Source organism: Marasmius oreades, chromosome 1, assembly GCF_018924745.1.
Source record: "Marasmius oreades isolate 03SP1 chromosome 1, whole genome shotgun sequence".
Taxonomy (NCBI): Eukaryota; Fungi; Basidiomycota; class Agaricomycetes; order Agaricales; family Marasmiaceae; genus Marasmius; species Marasmius oreades.
In genome coordinates, this window is record NC_057323.1 from 1,040,542 (window position 1) to 1,057,408 (window position 16,867).

The window sequence follows — 16,867 nt, forward strand, 5'->3', positions numbered from 1 at the left end:
CACGTGTGCGTTGCGCCCACTTTCGTCCTTCCCAATCCAGTTTTCCGTCAGACCCCTCTATACCCTCTACCTATTCTGCGTACCCTAATACTACCCCCCATATCTCAACACCATTCTGTCTAATTCAAGGAGATGGCGGCAGAACTCAAACAAAATCACGTCGGAAGGCCACAAGTGAATGGAGACCACTCTACGTCAGAGCGTATCCAAATTGTCGACGAAGAGAAGAAATTCACGTACGTAGCTGGAATTTACTGCACAATTTCAAAATTTCTGGACTGACTGTTTTTTCACAGACCTGACCTTACAACTCAAATTGAAAAATGGGGTTTGCGAGACGCTGGTTTCTCGTATGATATAGTCGCTGTGTTTGGTTCGCAGTCGACTGGAAAGAGTGAGTCTGGAGTCTTTACAACAGATACTAGTACTGATGGCACATTGCTCTCTCTGCCAGGTACTCTACTTAATCGACTATTCGGCACGAACTTTGATGTCATGGACGAAACAAAACGACAGCAAACTACCAAGGGTATGGATCACTGGCCGTTGCAGTTTTGTGATGGACAACTCAACTTCGCTTTTAGGTATATGGATGTGTCGAGGAAAGAATATGAATGTTATGGTCATGGACGTGGAAGGAACGGATGGTAGGGAACGGGGTGAAGACCAGGTACGGACTGGACCAGCAGTGCTTTACCTTTACTAGATTCTCTAATTTTGTCTATATTTCATCCATAGGATTTCGAAAGGAAATCGGCGTTATTCTCTCTCGCATCTTCGGAAGTCCTTCTTATCAACCTTTGGGAGCATCAAGTTGGATTGTATCAAGGTGCCAATATGGGGTTACTCAAAACAGTTCTTGAAGTTAACCTCGGCCTCTTTGGAAAGAAGACGCAAGACGGGTGTGCATCCTTAAGATTCTTTACCTGCCGAGACTAACCGGTGTTGTTTATCTGTAGCACAAGTGGCCGCACCTTACTTCTTTTCGTCATCCGTGACCACATAGGCCAAACACCTCTTGCCAATCTCCAAAATACTCTTACCGTAGATATTCAAAGAATCTGGGAGTCCTTATCCAAACCCAAGGACTTACAAGATTCCCGAATGGCCGACTACTTCGATCTCGCATTCACCGCCCTACCTCACAAAATCCTCTCTGCAGATGCTTTTGAATCGGAAGTCAAAAGACTACGAAACCGTTTCGTCGACAAGCAAGACCCGGAATATGTGTTCAAGCCTGCGTACCACAAGCGTATTCCCGCAGACGGTGTTGCATTCTATATGGAGAACATCTGGGAGCAAGTGCAGAGCAATAAAGACCTCGATTTGCCGACGCAACAAGAATTGCTAGCACAGTTCCGTTGCGACGAAATCTCGGCGGTGGCTTTGGCAGAGTTCAATGAACAGGCTAAATCCCAGAAACGGCCGATTGAAGCCGGCAAAGTGGTTGATGGTGTTGGTGAGATGATGAGGAGTTGGAGGAAGATGGCTTTGGAACGCTATGACAGGGATGCTTCTCGATACCACCAAGGGGTATACAAACGCAAGAGGACTGATCTTCTTGCTGCTATTGACGCGATCCTGTCGCCGCTTTTCCTTGGGCAGCTGAAAAATCTCCACAAGTTATGTCTTAGCACGTTTAAGAAGGATATTCTTGACGGCCTCAAAGGAGATGATTATGACTTTGCGGAGGTTGTCGGCAAGGCGAGGACCAAATGTGAGAAGCGGTTTACGGAGGGCGCAAAAGAGGCTGTCGTTGATCCTGAATCCACGCAATGGAGTTGGGAAGATGAGCTTGAGCTGTTGAAGGAGGAAGTGAAAATTGTTGGTGACCAATGCCGAAAGGACGAAACCAAGAAGATGGTCAACACCATTGAGGTTCGTCTTTTTTTCCCTTTCCTTTTTTTTTCAGACCGCTTGTGTTACTCTTTTTCACACTTTCTGTCCAGCGTAACTTCAAGAAACAGATATCGGAGCCTGTGGAGATGGCTTTGCATAAGGCCTCTCCGAATATGTGGGATACAATTTTAATCGCATTCAAGGAAACGTTGGATAAGACAGAATCGTCTTATTTGTCGAAAGCACGAAGTATGCCTTGACGACTAGTGAGATAAATCCGTGCAGCTGACTTTTTTCGTGGAAAGGTTTCAACTGCACCGAAGAGGAGAACACTCTAGCTTTAGCTACCCTGCGCCGTCGGACATGGCAGGCGTTACGATCCAAGATTGACGAACAGACTGCCGAAGCGGTCATCTTGGGCAAATTACGGGGACATTTCGAGGAGCGATTCCGCTACGATGAACAAGGTGTTCCAAGGGTATGGCAGCCTGGTGATGATATCGATGGAGCATTCAAGAAGGCCAAAGACGATGTAAACGCTTTCTTTTTCTACACACTTGACTACCTCAAGGACTGATAGCATCCTGCTATAGACCCTCGACCTCATACCCCTTTACTCAAAGATCAAGCCGGTCAATTTATCTGTCGAATACACTCTCCCTGACGACGCTATTGCTGCCAGTGCCGATACCTCAGGGAGCTCGGAAGAATACGACTTTAACGCTTCGTTAACGGTGCTCTCGGAGACCAGGACGCTTGACATAACAAACAAGTTCCGCAAAGACGCCGACGCCTACTATGTCGAAGCCAAGAGAAGTACCGTTTCCAGTATCGCCCACATTCCGCTTTGGATGTACGGTGTGCTGGTAGTTTTGGGATGGAACGAAGCGATGATGTTGTTGTTTAACCCGATTTATTTCGTAATGTTGGTGGGACTTGCTGGTGCTGCTTATGTCGTGCTCCAGCTCGGCTTAGCGGGTCCTCTGATCCAGGTTGGACGGACTGTGGCCAATGAGGTTAGTTTTCGAAGTCTCCTCTTCCTCGGGTTCCTGGGTAAAATAATGATCTTTACCTTTCCGTCTTGCTTTTCTAGGTACAAAGGCAAGCTACAGATCGGATGCGGGAACATTTTAGAGAGCCTGTTCCTGCACAAGCAACGCGTGTGCGGTCAGCTGATGATGACGATGAGTATGAGCTACGAAGTAGGCGGGGTACAACGCCAATTTAGCGTCGATGAACTAGACGTTTATCCGTGTCACCCATATATTTACTCTTTCCCTGTCCTTGGCAATTGTCGGTTCTGGATTTATTCACTCATACCTGAGAAATAGCTGCAAGTACAGTAATTCAATGGATTTCATAGACTGTCCTTCTGGTCAAATGGGCTCAAAGCGGATTATGAGACTGATGAAAAAGTGGGATGTCGTATTGGCCTTTATGCAAATTGTGAATACTCGAAGATCTCCACACCGGGAAGGTCAAGTCACACGAGAGCGAGAGCGAGAGAAAGATCCCTAGATGATACCGTAATATAGTTCTGAAACCCACGACGAAATTCGGGAGCTGGCTGAGCGCTGAGTCGGGGGAGTCGGTTTACTTAGCTATCGATATTGTTTCTTCCGGTTTTTGCGGGCCGCATGTCGTCTTCTAACATCGAAGGCCCGGTAACAAAAAAAAAATAAGGTATGTTTGGCGTGTTCTGTCAATGCCTTGGGTGGAGAAAACGGCTAGGTGGGAAACATACCGTCAGGATACGAAATTCATGATGAAAGATCAGGAAGCTGTTGGCAATCTTTCACATAGACCATGTACATGTGTATAAATTCCAGTAGTCTACCGAAAAACTAATTCCGATCAGGCAGTGCAGATGGTAGAAAGCTGACATTGAGACACGTCGAATTCTTGTTTTTGTTTTTGGGACCCCTTGTACCAAATTGAGATGTTCTTGTATTTATTGGAAGTGGTGGTCGCCTTGCGGTTTGTTTAATTTCCTTCCCCTTCAATGCTGCCAGCGACGGTGAATACGGTGAGGAAGACTTCGAAAGATTCGACTGTGACGGTAACAATGATAACCGCAAAGTTTGCACGCGACAACAGTCAGCAACAAGTCCCACCATCATCCCTCGCCTCGATGAGTGGGACATACGAACCTCGTGCAGACGATTATACCTTTAATGCTCTCAATACCTTCTCCTTTGGAAACCCTACCCCGATACTAGATCCATCGACGTCGTCAAGTTCCTTGTCACTAACGCCAGAACAAGAGTCTCCCACGACAATCCATGTAGATGTAACACCGAGGCCCAGCGTCGTTGGTGAGTGTAGTGGACCCTTGTACGCTTTTAATCCAGTCCTAAGTCTTGGGTAAGGAACTGCTCCGGCTCATCAACACTATCATCAGCGGTGGAATAAACCGTCGTCGACACGAAACAGCGATAATGACGAAGAAGACCAAAACCGCAAACACCGCGACTCTTCCTCCAAAGCATCAATGACAACAGGGCGTTTCTCAGATCTTTCTCCGTCAACATCTCAGTCTGCATCAGCCGTTTCCCTAGAAGAACGACAACAGGTCGAGTTTAGCAGTGATGATGATTTTGGTTATGACTATGACGACGACGACGACGGACCGGAGCTTAGTTTATCAGGAATAGGTGAAAGGTATGAAATGGAGGGTCTTACCTCTATAAGTGAGGGTCAGCCGCCTTCTGCAGCAGATTTACGCGCTTGGCGTAGGGGAAGCCTACCTGGACCTACGGCACTCAACGTTGCTGTTTCGAATTCAACCGCAGTCTCTGACAACAGTTCATATCATCGGAGGGATAGGGAAGCCAGCGTGGCTACCCTGCGAAAATCCAGCAAAAGTCTTGAACATGGACTGCGCATATCAGCTCCGGTCGACGGTGCAAATTCGTCTTCCCATAAGTCAGCAATCGACCCTTCATCATCTCCAGTCTTATTTTCTTCACCGTTTTCCTCTTCTGGAGCAGACTCTCCCAGAATAAGGGGCCCGTTAGTCACCCAATCAGTTGACCCTCGAACACCACTCCCACCATTACCGCAGTCCCCCGATTCCCAATCACCAGTGGATAATTTTGGATTTGACCTCGCTTACATCACTCAAGGGATCACCTCTTTTGATGACTCACCCATATCGCCTGTAGTCGCACTGTCACCTACCTCTCAGTTCAACGATTTCGTTGCCCGCCGACCCTCACTTACACCCTCAACCGCTTCCGGTCCAAAGTCTCCTAAATGGTGGAACACCTGGGGTTTTCCGCGAAGACATTCCGCTGCGAGCACTGGCAGTGGAGAAAATATGGAACGTACCAATGGAGGTAGTATGTTCTTGTACGATGATTCGTTTTCCAAAGGCTTGTTGAGGTGGGGTGGAGAGGGATACAGAGAGCAACGGAAGGAATGGTGCTTTAGAAGAGTTCCAGAGATTGATAGGGAGAGCGAGGGAGAGAAGAGAGTCGGCGATGACGAGGATTCACAGAGCTCTGCTTCAGGTACATCCCCAGTTGACGAGAAGGAAAAAGAGAGGCAGCGGGCCAGGGCAAAAGAACGCGCCAAGCAGCGAGATCGGCGTGCTCCAGAAAACTGGCGCGGTATGGTGATTGGTGCCGAGGAACTCTGGATGAACGATCTAGTGGGTAACTTTACTGTCTCAAGGGAAGAAGTCATTCGCAAAGGCACAGGTAAGCTCTACCTTAGCACAATCAAATACATTAAAGTCCTAATACGGCTGCAGAAACCTCCGGGAAAACCCCTCAGCAGCGTCTCATCGTCCGTGGTAGCAGGAAACGCACAAAAGCTGAAAATCGCCGCCGAGAACTGCAGCATCCTCCAGTCATCGTACATAAACATTCAAGGGCACTTGCTTTTTCTTTGAGTCGATATTACAAGTCGTCCGTGAACAGCACGGTGGACCGGCACTCCTCATCCACAGCTTCCACAGTCACCAGAAGACCGACAACGCCTGCGAGCAATGGCAGAAGCACTGCTAGCGGTCTGATACTACCGATGCCTTCACAAAAGAGTGCCGCTCGAGTGATTTTATTGGCTCCCAGGAAGGTTCAGGAGGCATTTACCAGCACAACCACGACCAAGTTGCTCGCCGAACATGGCCTGCTACAAGCTGGAGGGGAAGACGCAGTCCAAGGAGATCGGAACTACGGGAGGCGGAAAAGTGCGGTGGCCAGCGCACCGGCAAGTACAGGAGACGCCTCTCCACGCCAACGAAGCAAAAGCGTGAGTGGCAGTACTCCCAATAGCGTCAACGACAGGAAGAAAGATAAAGATTCTTCCTCTTCCAACGGTCCAGCCTCAAGCCTGGTACCGCCTTTACCACCTCCTCCAGTGACAGCCCCAGTGCCATCAGAACCTGCCAATTCGTTCACTGCGCTTGCACCTCCATCTACCTCTGCTCCTTTGTCTAATTTCTCCGAATCGGTCAGTGGGACATCTACGCGAGATCTCAAGATCCAGACGAAAGGCGGGTGGCTACCTGATTCCACTCCCGCCTCCGAGAATCATTCACGCGGGAAAGGATTTGCTGACGGAGACAACGACAGTTACGACTCCCAGGATAATGACGATCTGAATCCTACATCTTCGTCTCATTATTCTAGTTCGACCGGCGAAACATCTGTTTCCGGGTTCGGATATACCGTCGATAGCGATGATACGGACGATGACCTTTTAGTACCGTTTCGCACTCCGCATCGGGAAACGTACGGCACTGTCGATATCAATGCCTACGAACACCATCATACGTTGTTTGTGCATCCAGCGCCTCAAACCGATAGCCGATCCGGACTGGGCTTGCTCGATCGCTTGCGTTCGCGCGGTGGTCGTCAACACCACGGGGCAATTGGAGTAGCGACTATGCAACCGTTCGATCCACCTTGGATGACGTTCGAGCCTCGGGGAAAACAAGAGCAGCAGAAGAAGGTTGTGGATAACCTGAACATGTCGTTCAAGGATGTTGGACTATTACCGTCAACGCCACGGGAAAGAAATGGAAGCCCGTTCGGAAGGTCTCAGGTCAACTCTGGAAAGGTGGCTAAAAGGAAGACCGGGGCGTCTACCATGCCTTCGAGTTTAACCCTCGGAAAAGGGAGAAAGAGGAGGGACGTGTTCGAAAACATACCACCGGAGGCGTTATACATGCTACTTCCGTTATGGCCAGGTGATACAGACAATCATTCACAACGGCATTACCCGTTCATCCGTCCACATGTGCCTTTGGAAAAGCGGAGGTTCTTGTTGGTATGTTACAAGGCTTTAGATCCCAAGAACAATCCAGAGGCGAGTTCGACTACGTCGTCCAAGTCAAAGTCTACGGCCAAGACATCGAAACCCGGAAAAACCGATGGAGGGAGCGTCACGAGCAGTACTACCAGCAGCCGAGGCAAGGGCAAACTTGGTTCGAAGATATCTTCAACTTCATCGACAGATTCGAGGCATTGGGATGAGAAGAATATCCTTTTAGCTGGTTTCTTGATCACTGCTCGGCAAGTCACGTATGCAGACCTTCAAGGTTCCGGTGTACGGATGCCAGAAGAAGGTTTGGCTGTTAGTGGTCCCTTGGAGGACGCGTTTCGACAAATGCCCTTTTCGCTATCAGACGAATACACAACGCCTGGGAGGAGAAGGGCAAGTTGGAGTAGTACTAGTGATGATTTCCATGGAGGAATGCTAGATCTCGTGTTGGGTGTTTGTTATTCTCGGGAATCGGGCGTCGAGTTTGATCCGGAGGGACTGGTTTCGTTGGGTTTGTGTACAGTGTTGAACCCGCTCCCAAAGGGAACTGTAGCTGAGGAGTTGGGAGAGCAAGGGACAAAGATGCATCAAGTGAAGCTGACACCGATTGGTATGGCGGTAATGGAGATGGCATGGATTGGTGGGATGGCGTTGATGAGTTTTGGGCCATCTTGATCTTTTTTTTCTTCGTGGGTAGGATAATATGTGTGAAGGATCTATCGCTCTTTGATCGATTTCTTTTGTCTTATTCTTTTTTGTATACTTAGTGCGCATCTTTTTTTTTGATACTGTGTTCATACATACATAACTCGTTGTATTTTTTTCATGCGCCACCCTAGAGGTTTGTGGGCGCTCAAGCGCTCACTCTCCGTTCGGCGGCGGCGGTGGACTAAACTCAAATCCTTGGTTCCGTTGCGGGACTTGATGGCCGACAGCGGCGATCGCGCCCATCACAGAGGAAATGACGGCTTAGACTTGGAGATTTGCCCCCCCTTTACTTCATATTCCGGCAGTCATGAGGCAAGGCTGGCAATTGGCTGGCAAAATTCTCCTCTCCGCCTTTCTGTCTCTGTCTACCGTCGCTGTCTTGTGATTCCATGATTTTCCTTAAAAAACATATCGTTCTCGACGCTATCCTTTCGATAACACGCTTTTCCCCCGACATTTTCCATTATGGTAAACATCTCCGCTAATGCCGTTGATTTCACTGCGTCCTACATCGTCATTCGGCCTGTGGCCACACTCTCGGTGAGTTTTTGACTTGGTTAGATGTAAATACATCAATGACGAACAATGTTCAATCCCAATACTGCAGGTTATGTTTTTTGTCTATGGTTCGTGAAAATCTTTCATTTTCCTTGCTCAACTTGAACCCCTACCCCGAACAGGATTCTACACACTCCTTTTCATAATCTACATCCGTCTCCTCAGACACCCACGGTATCGACGAGGAGAAAACCGATCGACTTATTATCTTTGGTCGAACCTCGTCCTCTTCGTCCTTGCGACCGTGATTGTTGTCCTGCAGACCCAAAGGACATTAAGAGAAGCCCTTATCGACTTTCATGTTGTCAAGACTGGGGATGTTGAGTCGCATTTGGTGAAATTCAAAACGGGATCGGATATGTTGCATCAAGCATTGACGTATGTCTTTTTGACTTTTTGACATAATTTTCGTGTTTAGAGTGACTTTACCTCTATAGCTCAGTGTCGTTTTATATCACAATCGTATCTAAGTGAGTGTCACCGTAGCATTTAAGGCCGACTCTGTGTTGACGGATATATTAAAGTATCGTAGCTGATGCCATCCTGGTGCGTCGACTCGGAGTCCCCGTGCACCGTCGAACTCATTTTCCGGGGTTCGTAAGATACACCGCTGCTACACAATATGGCAAAAACGCAAACGAATCCTCATCCCTCTTAGCATCTCCGTTTTCATCGTCAGCGGTCAGTTCCCTCCAAAATGACACACACACTGACTTTCCTGACATTTATAAATTACAAGTACTCGGATTCACATCTATGATTATGACCACGGTCGGAGGTCAGAAAAATAGGAATCCGAAGGTGGCTAAGGACGGGTCGTTAGTTCAGACGGTGTATTTTGGTCTAGACGCGGCTGTTAATTTTGCTATTTCGCTTCTTACAGGTGCGCGTGCGTTTTCATCGAATTTTGAAACCAGGTCCCCTTGCGTCGAATCTGATAAACTCTAAACAGCCTATCAAGTGTGGTCAGTCTCGCGAGAGGTTGGAGACCTCATGGGGGCCAGTTCCATCAAGAAGACATATCAAAGGGTTATTGCTATTATGTACGCACGCGTATGGGCCCATGTTTTTTGGTTTTGCTCTCTCGCGCCGCACCGTTTTTATCCCAATCTCTGACGTCCCCTTCTGGTCCTTACGTAGTTTGGAATCTGGGATACTCTACCCAACCATCATCGTTCTACACCTGGTTTTCAGGAATACGTTCGCAAAGGGTGGAACGCCCATCAATCTCTTCCCGCTTCTTACTTTGGTCGCTGTACGTTTCTTTGCGTCCTGGACGTCACGGTTGGTTAACTTATCCTCATTTTTTCTTTGTTTATTAGGGCATCGCACCTACGTTGATCGTCGTACGAGCGGGACTGGCCAGCGAATCCAAAGACCCAGCAGGATCTTCGGCTTTGAGGTTTACTGGTATAAATACACGGTCAGAACGAGATACGATCGAGACCGAGAATGAACATGCGAGTTCGAGTTCGACTCGGACAGAATCGCGGTTCTCGTCAAAGCAGTGTGAGGTCCTGGGGAAGGAACAAGTTTGAGGCGTTTTTGGCGAGTTATCGAATCTTGATCTACGGACATTTGGGAATCTTGTTGTAAATTTAGTGTTTTCAAAAGGTGTAAAAGTAGTGTACCATGTACTATCTAGTTTGTTGTTGGGATCAGCACCGTCATCTTGATTCTTTGCCATTTCATCGTGCCAGCTGTACCTGATAAGGAAAGGAGATTTGTCCTTGCAACCTCATAGCGTCCATAGACAGGACTAATTAACTCGATCGATATCGAACGGAGAGGAGAAAAGCTGTCTGGCAACGAATATGAATATTCCGGTGGGAAGCGTCGGCGACCGGCAGTCGCTGGTCATGTCTGGAGCTATGAAGTCGAAAGACTTGATCTAGGAGTACTACTGGGCGCCGCCGGCAAGGATAGTCTAGATCTCAACCAAGTCTCAAAAAGTGTTTGCGGCCAAGTTAATCCGAGTCGGTGTCGAGATCACCAAAGTGTGATCTGGAGTCCTCCAATCCGCGAATTCCCTCGAGATATTTAATGGTATACATCGCGGAACCAAAAACGAGGGTGGTGGAGAGTCGCAGAGAACGGGTTTATCTTATCTTACAACGAGATGGCAGGTTGGATTATAAATGATAGCCCTTTGCAAAGAGGACGAGTTGAAACACGTAGGTTATTTCATAGACACTTTGAAGCAATCAAGACTTACCTTCAAGGTTGAGAAGATCTTCGAAGGTGGAAAAAAGTTTGCTTCCAGTAGATTGCATTTAGCACCCCCGGTTATCTGATATCGAGGAAAATGTACATTTCATGCTGTGGAAACGTATCCTGGACACGCACAAACGATGCTTTGGCACAGATGCCCACGAGCATAGCAAGTCGCATTAAAATGCCAAGTTAGCGTAGATCGATTCGCTCAAATCGTCTGGGATGATCATTGGGTGGTAGCCGTAAGTACACGTTTACTCGAGCTTGTCCGCCAGATGAGTTCAGAGACATCTCTACGAGAGGCTGCAAGGATATCAACAATGAAATGCGAATACAACATCCAGATTCGGTCGAGCATCCAATGACCATTGCGTTGGCACAGACTGGACTGGTTCGTTTTTGCTGTCTTCAACTGGTATTATCTGTTTCTGGGTGCGTCTCCGGCTCGAGCTTCTTCTCCCAACGTCGCGTTGAATTATCCCGAGGTTCTTTTGCGAGCGGACATTATGGTGGTATTAGTAGGAGTGACCAAGGACGCGAGCGTTCCTGCTTTGTTTGCAACATTCAACATGATGGTTTACAGCAACGAGCACGGGCAATCGATACGTTACCTCATCGTTTCCCTCCCGCCATCATGTCTTCAGGACCGAGATTTTTCGAGTGCGCACACAGGATGAACTTCGCTGGCGGCCAGTCATTCACAAACGCAAATAACATCGTCAACAATTACAACTATCCAGCGAAAGCTGAACCTGGATCGTCGAGATCTCGGAGGGATGACGACCAATGGCTTGCTTTGGTGCGTAGACATCCAGTAATGATCATTCAAGTTCTCGCTGTGGCTTACATGTAGTACCAGCGTGGCGGACAAAGGCTCAGACGGATAGACATGTGCGATATCAACATGTTGCGTGAAGTGTCCTCAAAGGAACTTTGTGTGTCGGTCGGATCGAAGTCTACAAACCCATTTCGGAACAGGATGCGAGGAGTTGTGAAAATCCGGAAAACGATACAAAGCGCAGAAACTGTTCCTGGGTTTGGGGGCCAGCGATTTTCAGTCGTTTCACTTGAACCCGAGGACGATAGAGATGTCGAGAAGATATGGACAGTAAGACTCACCCGTTGATAGAGATGCTGAGATTGAACCTTGACATATTGGGACAGCTACTAGAGCAATATTATGAAGTTGCCCTGTCTCGACGGTGAGTTCTGATCTCTATCAATTACTTGCAACGGTTCTCCTTATTTAATCCAAGTCGAGTTTGGCTTGCACAACTCTTTGGAGTGGGTCGGTCAATGACACCAACTCTGATATAGCTGGATGTTCAATTTGAGGACTCGTTCATTCCAGTATGACATTGTAACCTCGGCATTCTGCAAAGGATACGCCGAACCTGATGACTTCCGTAACACGTCGTCACCACAGTCACTTCCCGATTGCAATCCACCGCTCGATTCCCGCGAGATCATCCGCGTTTTTTCACTAGACTTCTTACAGCTGATTTCATGTGGAGGATATTATGCAGCCTCATTCCACTCCGTGCATGACGTCCTGACATTCGGCGCTGTTATTGATCGCAGAAAACCCGGAATCCTAGCGTGCTTTCCTTCCATCCAATCTCCTGTGTGGTCCTGTCGACCTATTGGTACTCTGGATATCGTTCCCAAGTATTCAAACTCAGGTCATCCCTTTTTCAGAGTCTTTTTTCACAATTCTCACCATTTTACAGTCCCTTCGCTGGTTGATCTCACTTTCGTGAAGAATAAGAATAACGACAAATGGGAAATGGCTATTCAGTTCTCATTACGACTACCACCAGAGGATTACCGCGGACTCCGGACTGCATATCTCGTGCAGTCACTCCCTTTTTACAACGGTGTTTCCAGTGATTTCGGTATACAATTTGCATATCTATCTAGCCCTCGCCATTAATATGCATCATATTTCAGCGTTCATCAATGAGTTTGGCTTCAAACTCGCTGGAACCTTCACATCTGATCTATCAAGTTGTGATCCACCAAAATACCTACATGTCCCCCCTCTTTCCCCTGAATGGATCGATAATTTGCCCTGCCTTCACTGGCCATCAAACGCCTGATTGTTTTACTGGTCCTTTGACCGTAGTGGACAGACGGAGATTGAAGAAGAGGACTGGGAGGAGCATGGAATCCCATACTTGGAAGCAGTGCCAAATGTCGGGTCAAGATGGTATGACTGGGGAGTACGAGGCAGCTCATGAGTATCTTCGTCTTACCAAGTATGACCTGGATGGTCAACAGTACGCCAATGATCATGGGTATCCGGTTCTAGTCACAAGTAAGAGACCTGAATCCCTCGATGATCGATCAAAAATTACTCACAACATTTATCCCCAGGTGACCCTCACATCCAGCCAAAAATCAAAACTCCCAGGAGCACGATCACCGTTAGGAAAGGTATTCAAGTCGATCAAAAGTCAGGAAGTTATTCCACGTATGTTTTTGGTACCACTCAAAATTTTCTTTATCACCGCAGGAAATAAAGGAAAGGGCAAACAACCGAAAGCCCACGAACCAAATTCCCAGGTTGATGTCCAAGCGAGTCGTATCGGTCAAGCGTCCATAGTCGAGATTTCAGATTAGTACATACGCGTATCGAGCTCCTAATCGTTTCAATCTACGACTTCTGAATGAATGGAGACTCTATGAACTCCCTCCCGCCGCAATCCACTTTTAAAGATGTCAGTGTCTTATCCCGTCTTTAGTCGTTTGGACCTGAAACACAAGCCGGGCTACCACGGAAAGGAAAGATGCACCAAAATTAGCAGTGAACTGTTATGAGGTTTGACGGTACACGCGAATCTCTCTGCACTCCGACGTAGCGATTTTGGTCGAATTATACTTATTTTTGTTTGATTCTGGCCGGGAGGTTGTTCGGGAGGTGGTTGGACAGACTTTTTGTTCAAGGGCCCAGTGACTCTGTAGACAAAATAGGTACAACACAGATGAATTTGCTGTATTCTTATTGCAAGATCTCATCCGGCAGATATTTGACCAATTAATTAATTAATTAACTCGATATCGAACGGAGAGAAGCTGCCAGTCGAGTCTGTCAATGAATCTGAATATTCCGGGGGCAAGCGCGCTGTCTTGGCGTTCCGAAGAGACAGTTATGAAGCCGATAGACTCGATCTAGGAGTATTACTATCGCTGGCAAGGTCTAGATCTCAACCAAAGTCTCAAAATGTTGCGGGTAGGTGTCGACCAAAGCGATCTAGAGTCCCCTCGACATCGCGCGGAACCAAAATGAGGGTACGATCTTATCTTATCTAATTAGATGTGATATGAAGCAATTTTCAAGTGATCCCACAACTCTGACCTAGTCTCGCCTAGCCAGGCTCTACACATAACGAGCTCTTTGCTTGAGTCTGATGGTCACCATATTAGCTCTGACCACATAGGACGGGGTGAGTCAATTTCTATTCAGGCGCCCGACGTCGTTCCGCAGCAAAGCGAGATCTTTATCAACTTCAACTTCATTCAGTTTCGTCCTTCTTTTGACGCCGGATCCGTTGAAGAATACTATAAGAACAGGATGACTATTGATCCCTCGCCCTCGACGTTACCCACTCCCACATCCTTCCTCAGCATGAGCCCTTCCAAATGGCTTATCTTCCCCGCGTCTTTCTTGTTCACTTTGGTAGTGATGCTCCCTCTTTCAGGTTTACTCGTTCGTTGGAGAGCACATTTTAGCCCTACGCGCACGAGGAGAGAGGGCAGTGGGGAGGAACAGGTACAGCAAGAGGGTGAGTTCATGAGAAGTTCTGTGTTCTCCCCTCCCATGAAACGAGTAGCATCCGATAGCTATGAAATCTCCTGTAATGGGGTATTTCACTATTGCCAGGAAAGTGTACGCTCTTGAAGGATTGAAGGGGCTCTATAAAGGCATAGGTAACAGTCTTTCGCAGACTTGTCAAAGTTGTGTTGAAAAAATCTCGCAGGAATGCAACTAATTAGCATCGTCATCAGTTCTGCGCTGTCGCACTTGATCATTCCTTTCCCTTTCTTCACCAGTGGAGGAGATGAGTACAAACCACCAACGAGAAAACCCCGAGGCAGCATTCATTTCGGCAATCCCGATATCCGTGTTTCAACCCATCTCGCCGACTGGGTGTTACGTCTAGCAATTGACATTCCTACTCAGATACTTCTAAATCGGTGAGTGTTTTCTTTACTGACATTTTTAAAAAAAACCTATTTCCTGATCATCACCAACGTTCAGCGCAATAACCACGCCCTACAAACTCAGTTTCACCTCCCCATTGAAATCCCTCTCTCTCCTTCTATCACCTTCCGAACTCCAAAACCCATCAAACCTATACCTCATACCTGGAATCACCCTTTCTAGATTCCTCTTGGTCTTCTCTTGGGCTGCCGTCGACCCTATCATTAGTCTTTTGATCCCAGTGTACGATCCTAATTCGCCTAGTGCTGGTGGTAGTGGAGTTCGAGCGCAGGTACCATTTTTGGCGTTCACGGTCCTCGGATCGATTATTAAAACGCCGTTGTCGGTTGCTAGTGTTCGGTTGTCGCTTCAGAGGTTTGAGCATGGGGGTACTCCGCCGGGAAATGAAGCTGAACCTTCGGATACGACGGTGCAATTGGAGAGGTATTCGACAGAAGATGTTATCACGTACGTTTTTTTTTTATGTCTCTCGAGCTTATGCCCTCAGACTGACGGCCCCCGAAATACAGACTAAAAGACACTCGCCGGTATCCATACACCGGACTGCTTGATTGTCTGAATACGATTATTAGGGAAGAAGGGTGGAAGACGTTGTTTAGATCTGGATGGTTGACTTTTCTTGGAATATGAATATGTAACCATCGGTGGATCGGCGGATCATGCATCATGGTTGAGTTTGTCGCTGGTGTGCGTGGTAGATTGGTATCAAGTGTGTTGTGAACAAAGTAAGAATGAGAAGGGCTTGATGTACATATGTACTATGCTTTGTGCTTTATTATGTAGTAACGCGCGCGTCGAATGGAATTTTTTTTTTAAATGTAACGATATCTTGAGCCCATTTTCGATGTTGCACGCTCGACCAAATCCTTCCAAGAAGCGAACACAGTCAGCCTTGGATGCGCGTCTCCAGACTGAGAGGCTGTCGGCGCGCAAGTCGTAGGAGTAGCGTACGCGTGGCGATATCACCGGACTTTATGATGGTTGCTGTAAGTAACGAGGAGCAAAAAGTAAAAGTACCGGTACCTGAACTTCATTTTGTTTCCGCTATTTTGGAGTACAGTAGAGTGAAAGGGACGACATTTAACAGAGTAACCATGACAATGGATTTTTTGCCACGGGCCACGGGTCGTGTTCTTGTTGAAGTATGCCAGCGTGCCTGATGGTAGGTATGTAGGTATGTATGCAATATATTGTTATAGGTGCGAGTCTTCCCCTATAGCTAGGCCTTGGCCTTGACCTCGACATTCAGAATATAGTTCCCCGAGTTCGAGTTCCGCACAACACCAAAGTATCAACAGAACATGTCGTTTGACGAAAATGGTGGAGGGCTTGTACGATTGGGAGGATGCAACATGTGCGGGTTTTTCACTCCGAAAGGCCGTGATCGACGGCACCAACGGTTGCAGTGGCGTGAGAAAATGAGTTGGGAACAAGGCCCATCCCGGAGATCGTCGAAGGCCATCCTATCAGGTTTACAGTAAGTATAGGAAAAGAATCCACCCATCTATCAAAACAGGTTAACCACGCTTCCAAGGGAACTGTTATTCAAAGATGGGTTCATCCAGATTCCACGCGTCCCAAACATAGTTGAAATCTGGAATTGATCCGCTGTCTGATCCACCGCCTCAAGGTACCCACTATACTGTGTTGGAAAAAAACGTTATGCCGTCCCTGATATCATTATCATTCAATGTTCAATGTTCATCGTTCATCCTCCAAATCTGGAAATCGCGACCCAAACCCCATCTAGAACAAAGCTGATCCGTGGTTCGTGTTTGTGTTTTGCATCCATCTCGGTTGGAAGAAGATGGCTCCAGCTTTGGAACAGAACTCCATCAGGTAATGATTAATGAAAGACCGCATCTATGATTCTCAGCCAAATGAAAGCGGGTTTTGTGAGAAGAGAGAAGTCACGATACACCAAGCCTGGATTCGTTCCGAGACGATAGGGAATGGATGACTTTCCGTCGCCAAAAACACGTTTAGGATTTTCTAAATCCCTTGATGGCGGAGTTTGAAAAACATTTAGCTTTTTGTTGTGTTCCCGCCGACCAT

At 47.4% G+C, this 16,867-nt stretch overlaps 7 protein-coding genes across 7 annotated transcripts; all 7 read left to right on the forward strand.

Annotated features, from left to right (window-relative positions):
* Positions 1-4: 4 nt before the first annotated feature.
* SEY1 (Dynamin-like GTPase that mediates homotypic ER fusion) lies at positions 5-3,247 on the forward strand. The gene is made up of 10 exons (XM_043146091.1): positions 5-236; positions 297-394; positions 455-529; positions 585-670; positions 739-902; positions 960-1,878; positions 1,950-2,088; positions 2,145-2,371; positions 2,433-2,855; positions 2,933-3,247. Exons 1-10 carry the CDS (start codon positions 133-135, stop codon positions 3,065-3,067), a joined length of 2,370 nt encoding a protein of 789 aa, XP_043014791.1. The 5' UTR covers positions 5-132; the 3' UTR covers positions 3,068-3,247.
* A 586-nt stretch (positions 3,248-3,833) lies between these two features.
* E1B28_000283 (uncharacterized protein) lies at positions 3,834-8,019 on the forward strand. The gene is made up of 3 exons (XM_043146092.1): positions 3,834-4,154; positions 4,209-5,540; positions 5,594-8,019. The coding sequence occupies exons 1-3, from the start codon at positions 3,842-3,844 to the stop codon at positions 7,780-7,782; spliced, it is 3,834 nt and encodes a 1,277-aa protein (XP_043014792.1). The 5' UTR covers positions 3,834-3,841; the 3' UTR covers positions 7,783-8,019.
* Positions 8,020-8,280: 261 nt separating this feature from the next.
* On the forward strand, positions 8,281-9,911 carry E1B28_000284 (uncharacterized protein; the record flags this gene model as incomplete). Its single annotated transcript, XM_043146093.1, has 10 exons — positions 8,281-8,355; positions 8,423-8,441; positions 8,496-8,751; positions 8,811-8,843; positions 8,898-8,919; positions 8,976-9,054; positions 9,113-9,262; positions 9,326-9,416; positions 9,514-9,628; positions 9,696-9,911. 10 exons carry the CDS (start codon positions 8,281-8,283, stop codon positions 9,909-9,911), a joined length of 1,056 nt encoding a protein of 351 aa, XP_043014793.1.
* A 1,310-nt stretch (positions 9,912-11,221) lies between these two features.
* E1B28_000285 (uncharacterized protein) lies at positions 11,222-11,793 on the forward strand (the record flags this gene model as incomplete). The annotated part of the gene is made up of 3 exons (XM_043146094.1): positions 11,222-11,386; positions 11,447-11,695; positions 11,752-11,793. 3 exons carry the CDS (start codon positions 11,222-11,224, stop codon positions 11,791-11,793), a joined length of 456 nt encoding a protein of 151 aa, XP_043014794.1.
* A 115-nt stretch (positions 11,794-11,908) lies between these two features.
* Positions 11,909-12,520, forward strand: E1B28_000286 (uncharacterized protein; the record flags this gene model as incomplete). Its single annotated transcript, XM_043146095.1, has 2 exons — positions 11,909-12,269; positions 12,318-12,520. 2 exons carry the CDS (start codon positions 11,909-11,911, stop codon positions 12,518-12,520), a joined length of 564 nt encoding a protein of 187 aa, XP_043014795.1.
* A 26-nt stretch (positions 12,521-12,546) lies between these two features.
* Positions 12,547-13,109, forward strand: E1B28_000287 (uncharacterized protein; the record flags this gene model as incomplete). Its single annotated transcript, XM_043146096.1, has 3 exons — positions 12,547-12,904; positions 12,964-13,042; positions 13,103-13,109. 3 exons carry the CDS (start codon positions 12,547-12,549, stop codon positions 13,107-13,109), a joined length of 444 nt encoding a protein of 147 aa, XP_043014796.1.
* A 926-nt stretch (positions 13,110-14,035) lies between these two features.
* E1B28_000288 (uncharacterized protein) lies at positions 14,036-15,634 on the forward strand. Its single transcript, XM_043146097.1, has 5 exons — positions 14,036-14,372; positions 14,431-14,517; positions 14,568-14,784; positions 14,849-15,259; positions 15,322-15,634. Exons 1-5 carry the CDS (start codon positions 14,162-14,164, stop codon positions 15,440-15,442), a joined length of 1,047 nt encoding a protein of 348 aa, XP_043014797.1. The 5' UTR covers positions 14,036-14,161; the 3' UTR covers positions 15,443-15,634.
* Positions 15,635-16,867: the final 1,233 nt, after the last annotated feature.

Excerpts from the sequence above, each read along its gene's own strand:
- SEY1 (XM_043146091.1), top strand. The coding sequence starts at position 133 with ATGGCGGCAGAACTCAAACAAAATCACGTCGGAAGGCCACAAGTGAAT. Across the intron at positions 671-738 it reads GGGAACGGGGTGAAGACCAG|GATTTCGAAAGGAAATCGGC; the intron begins GTACGGACTGGA and ends TTTCATCCATAG. Across the intron at positions 2,372-2,432 it reads TCAAGAAGGCCAAAGACGAT|ACCCTCGACCTCATACCCCT; the intron begins GTAAACGCTTTC and ends ATCCTGCTATAG.
- E1B28_000288 (XM_043146097.1), top strand. The coding sequence starts at position 14,162 with ATGACTATTGATCCCTCGCCCTCGACGTTACCCACTCCCACATCCTTC. Across the intron at positions 14,518-14,567 it reads GGGGCTCTATAAAGGCATAG|GAATGCAACTAATTAGCATC; the intron begins GTAACAGTCTTT and ends AAAATCTCGCAG. Across the intron at positions 15,260-15,321 it reads TCGACAGAAGATGTTATCAC|ACTAAAAGACACTCGCCGGT; the intron begins GTACGTTTTTTT and ends CCCGAAATACAG.
- E1B28_000283 (XM_043146092.1), top strand. The coding sequence starts at position 3,842 with ATGCTGCCAGCGACGGTGAATACGGTGAGGAAGACTTCGAAAGATTCG. Across the intron at positions 4,155-4,208 it reads ACCGAGGCCCAGCGTCGTTG|GAACTGCTCCGGCTCATCAA; the intron begins GTGAGTGTAGTG and ends GTCTTGGGTAAG. Across the intron at positions 5,541-5,593 it reads AGTCATTCGCAAAGGCACAG|AAACCTCCGGGAAAACCCCT; the intron begins GTAAGCTCTACC and ends ATACGGCTGCAG.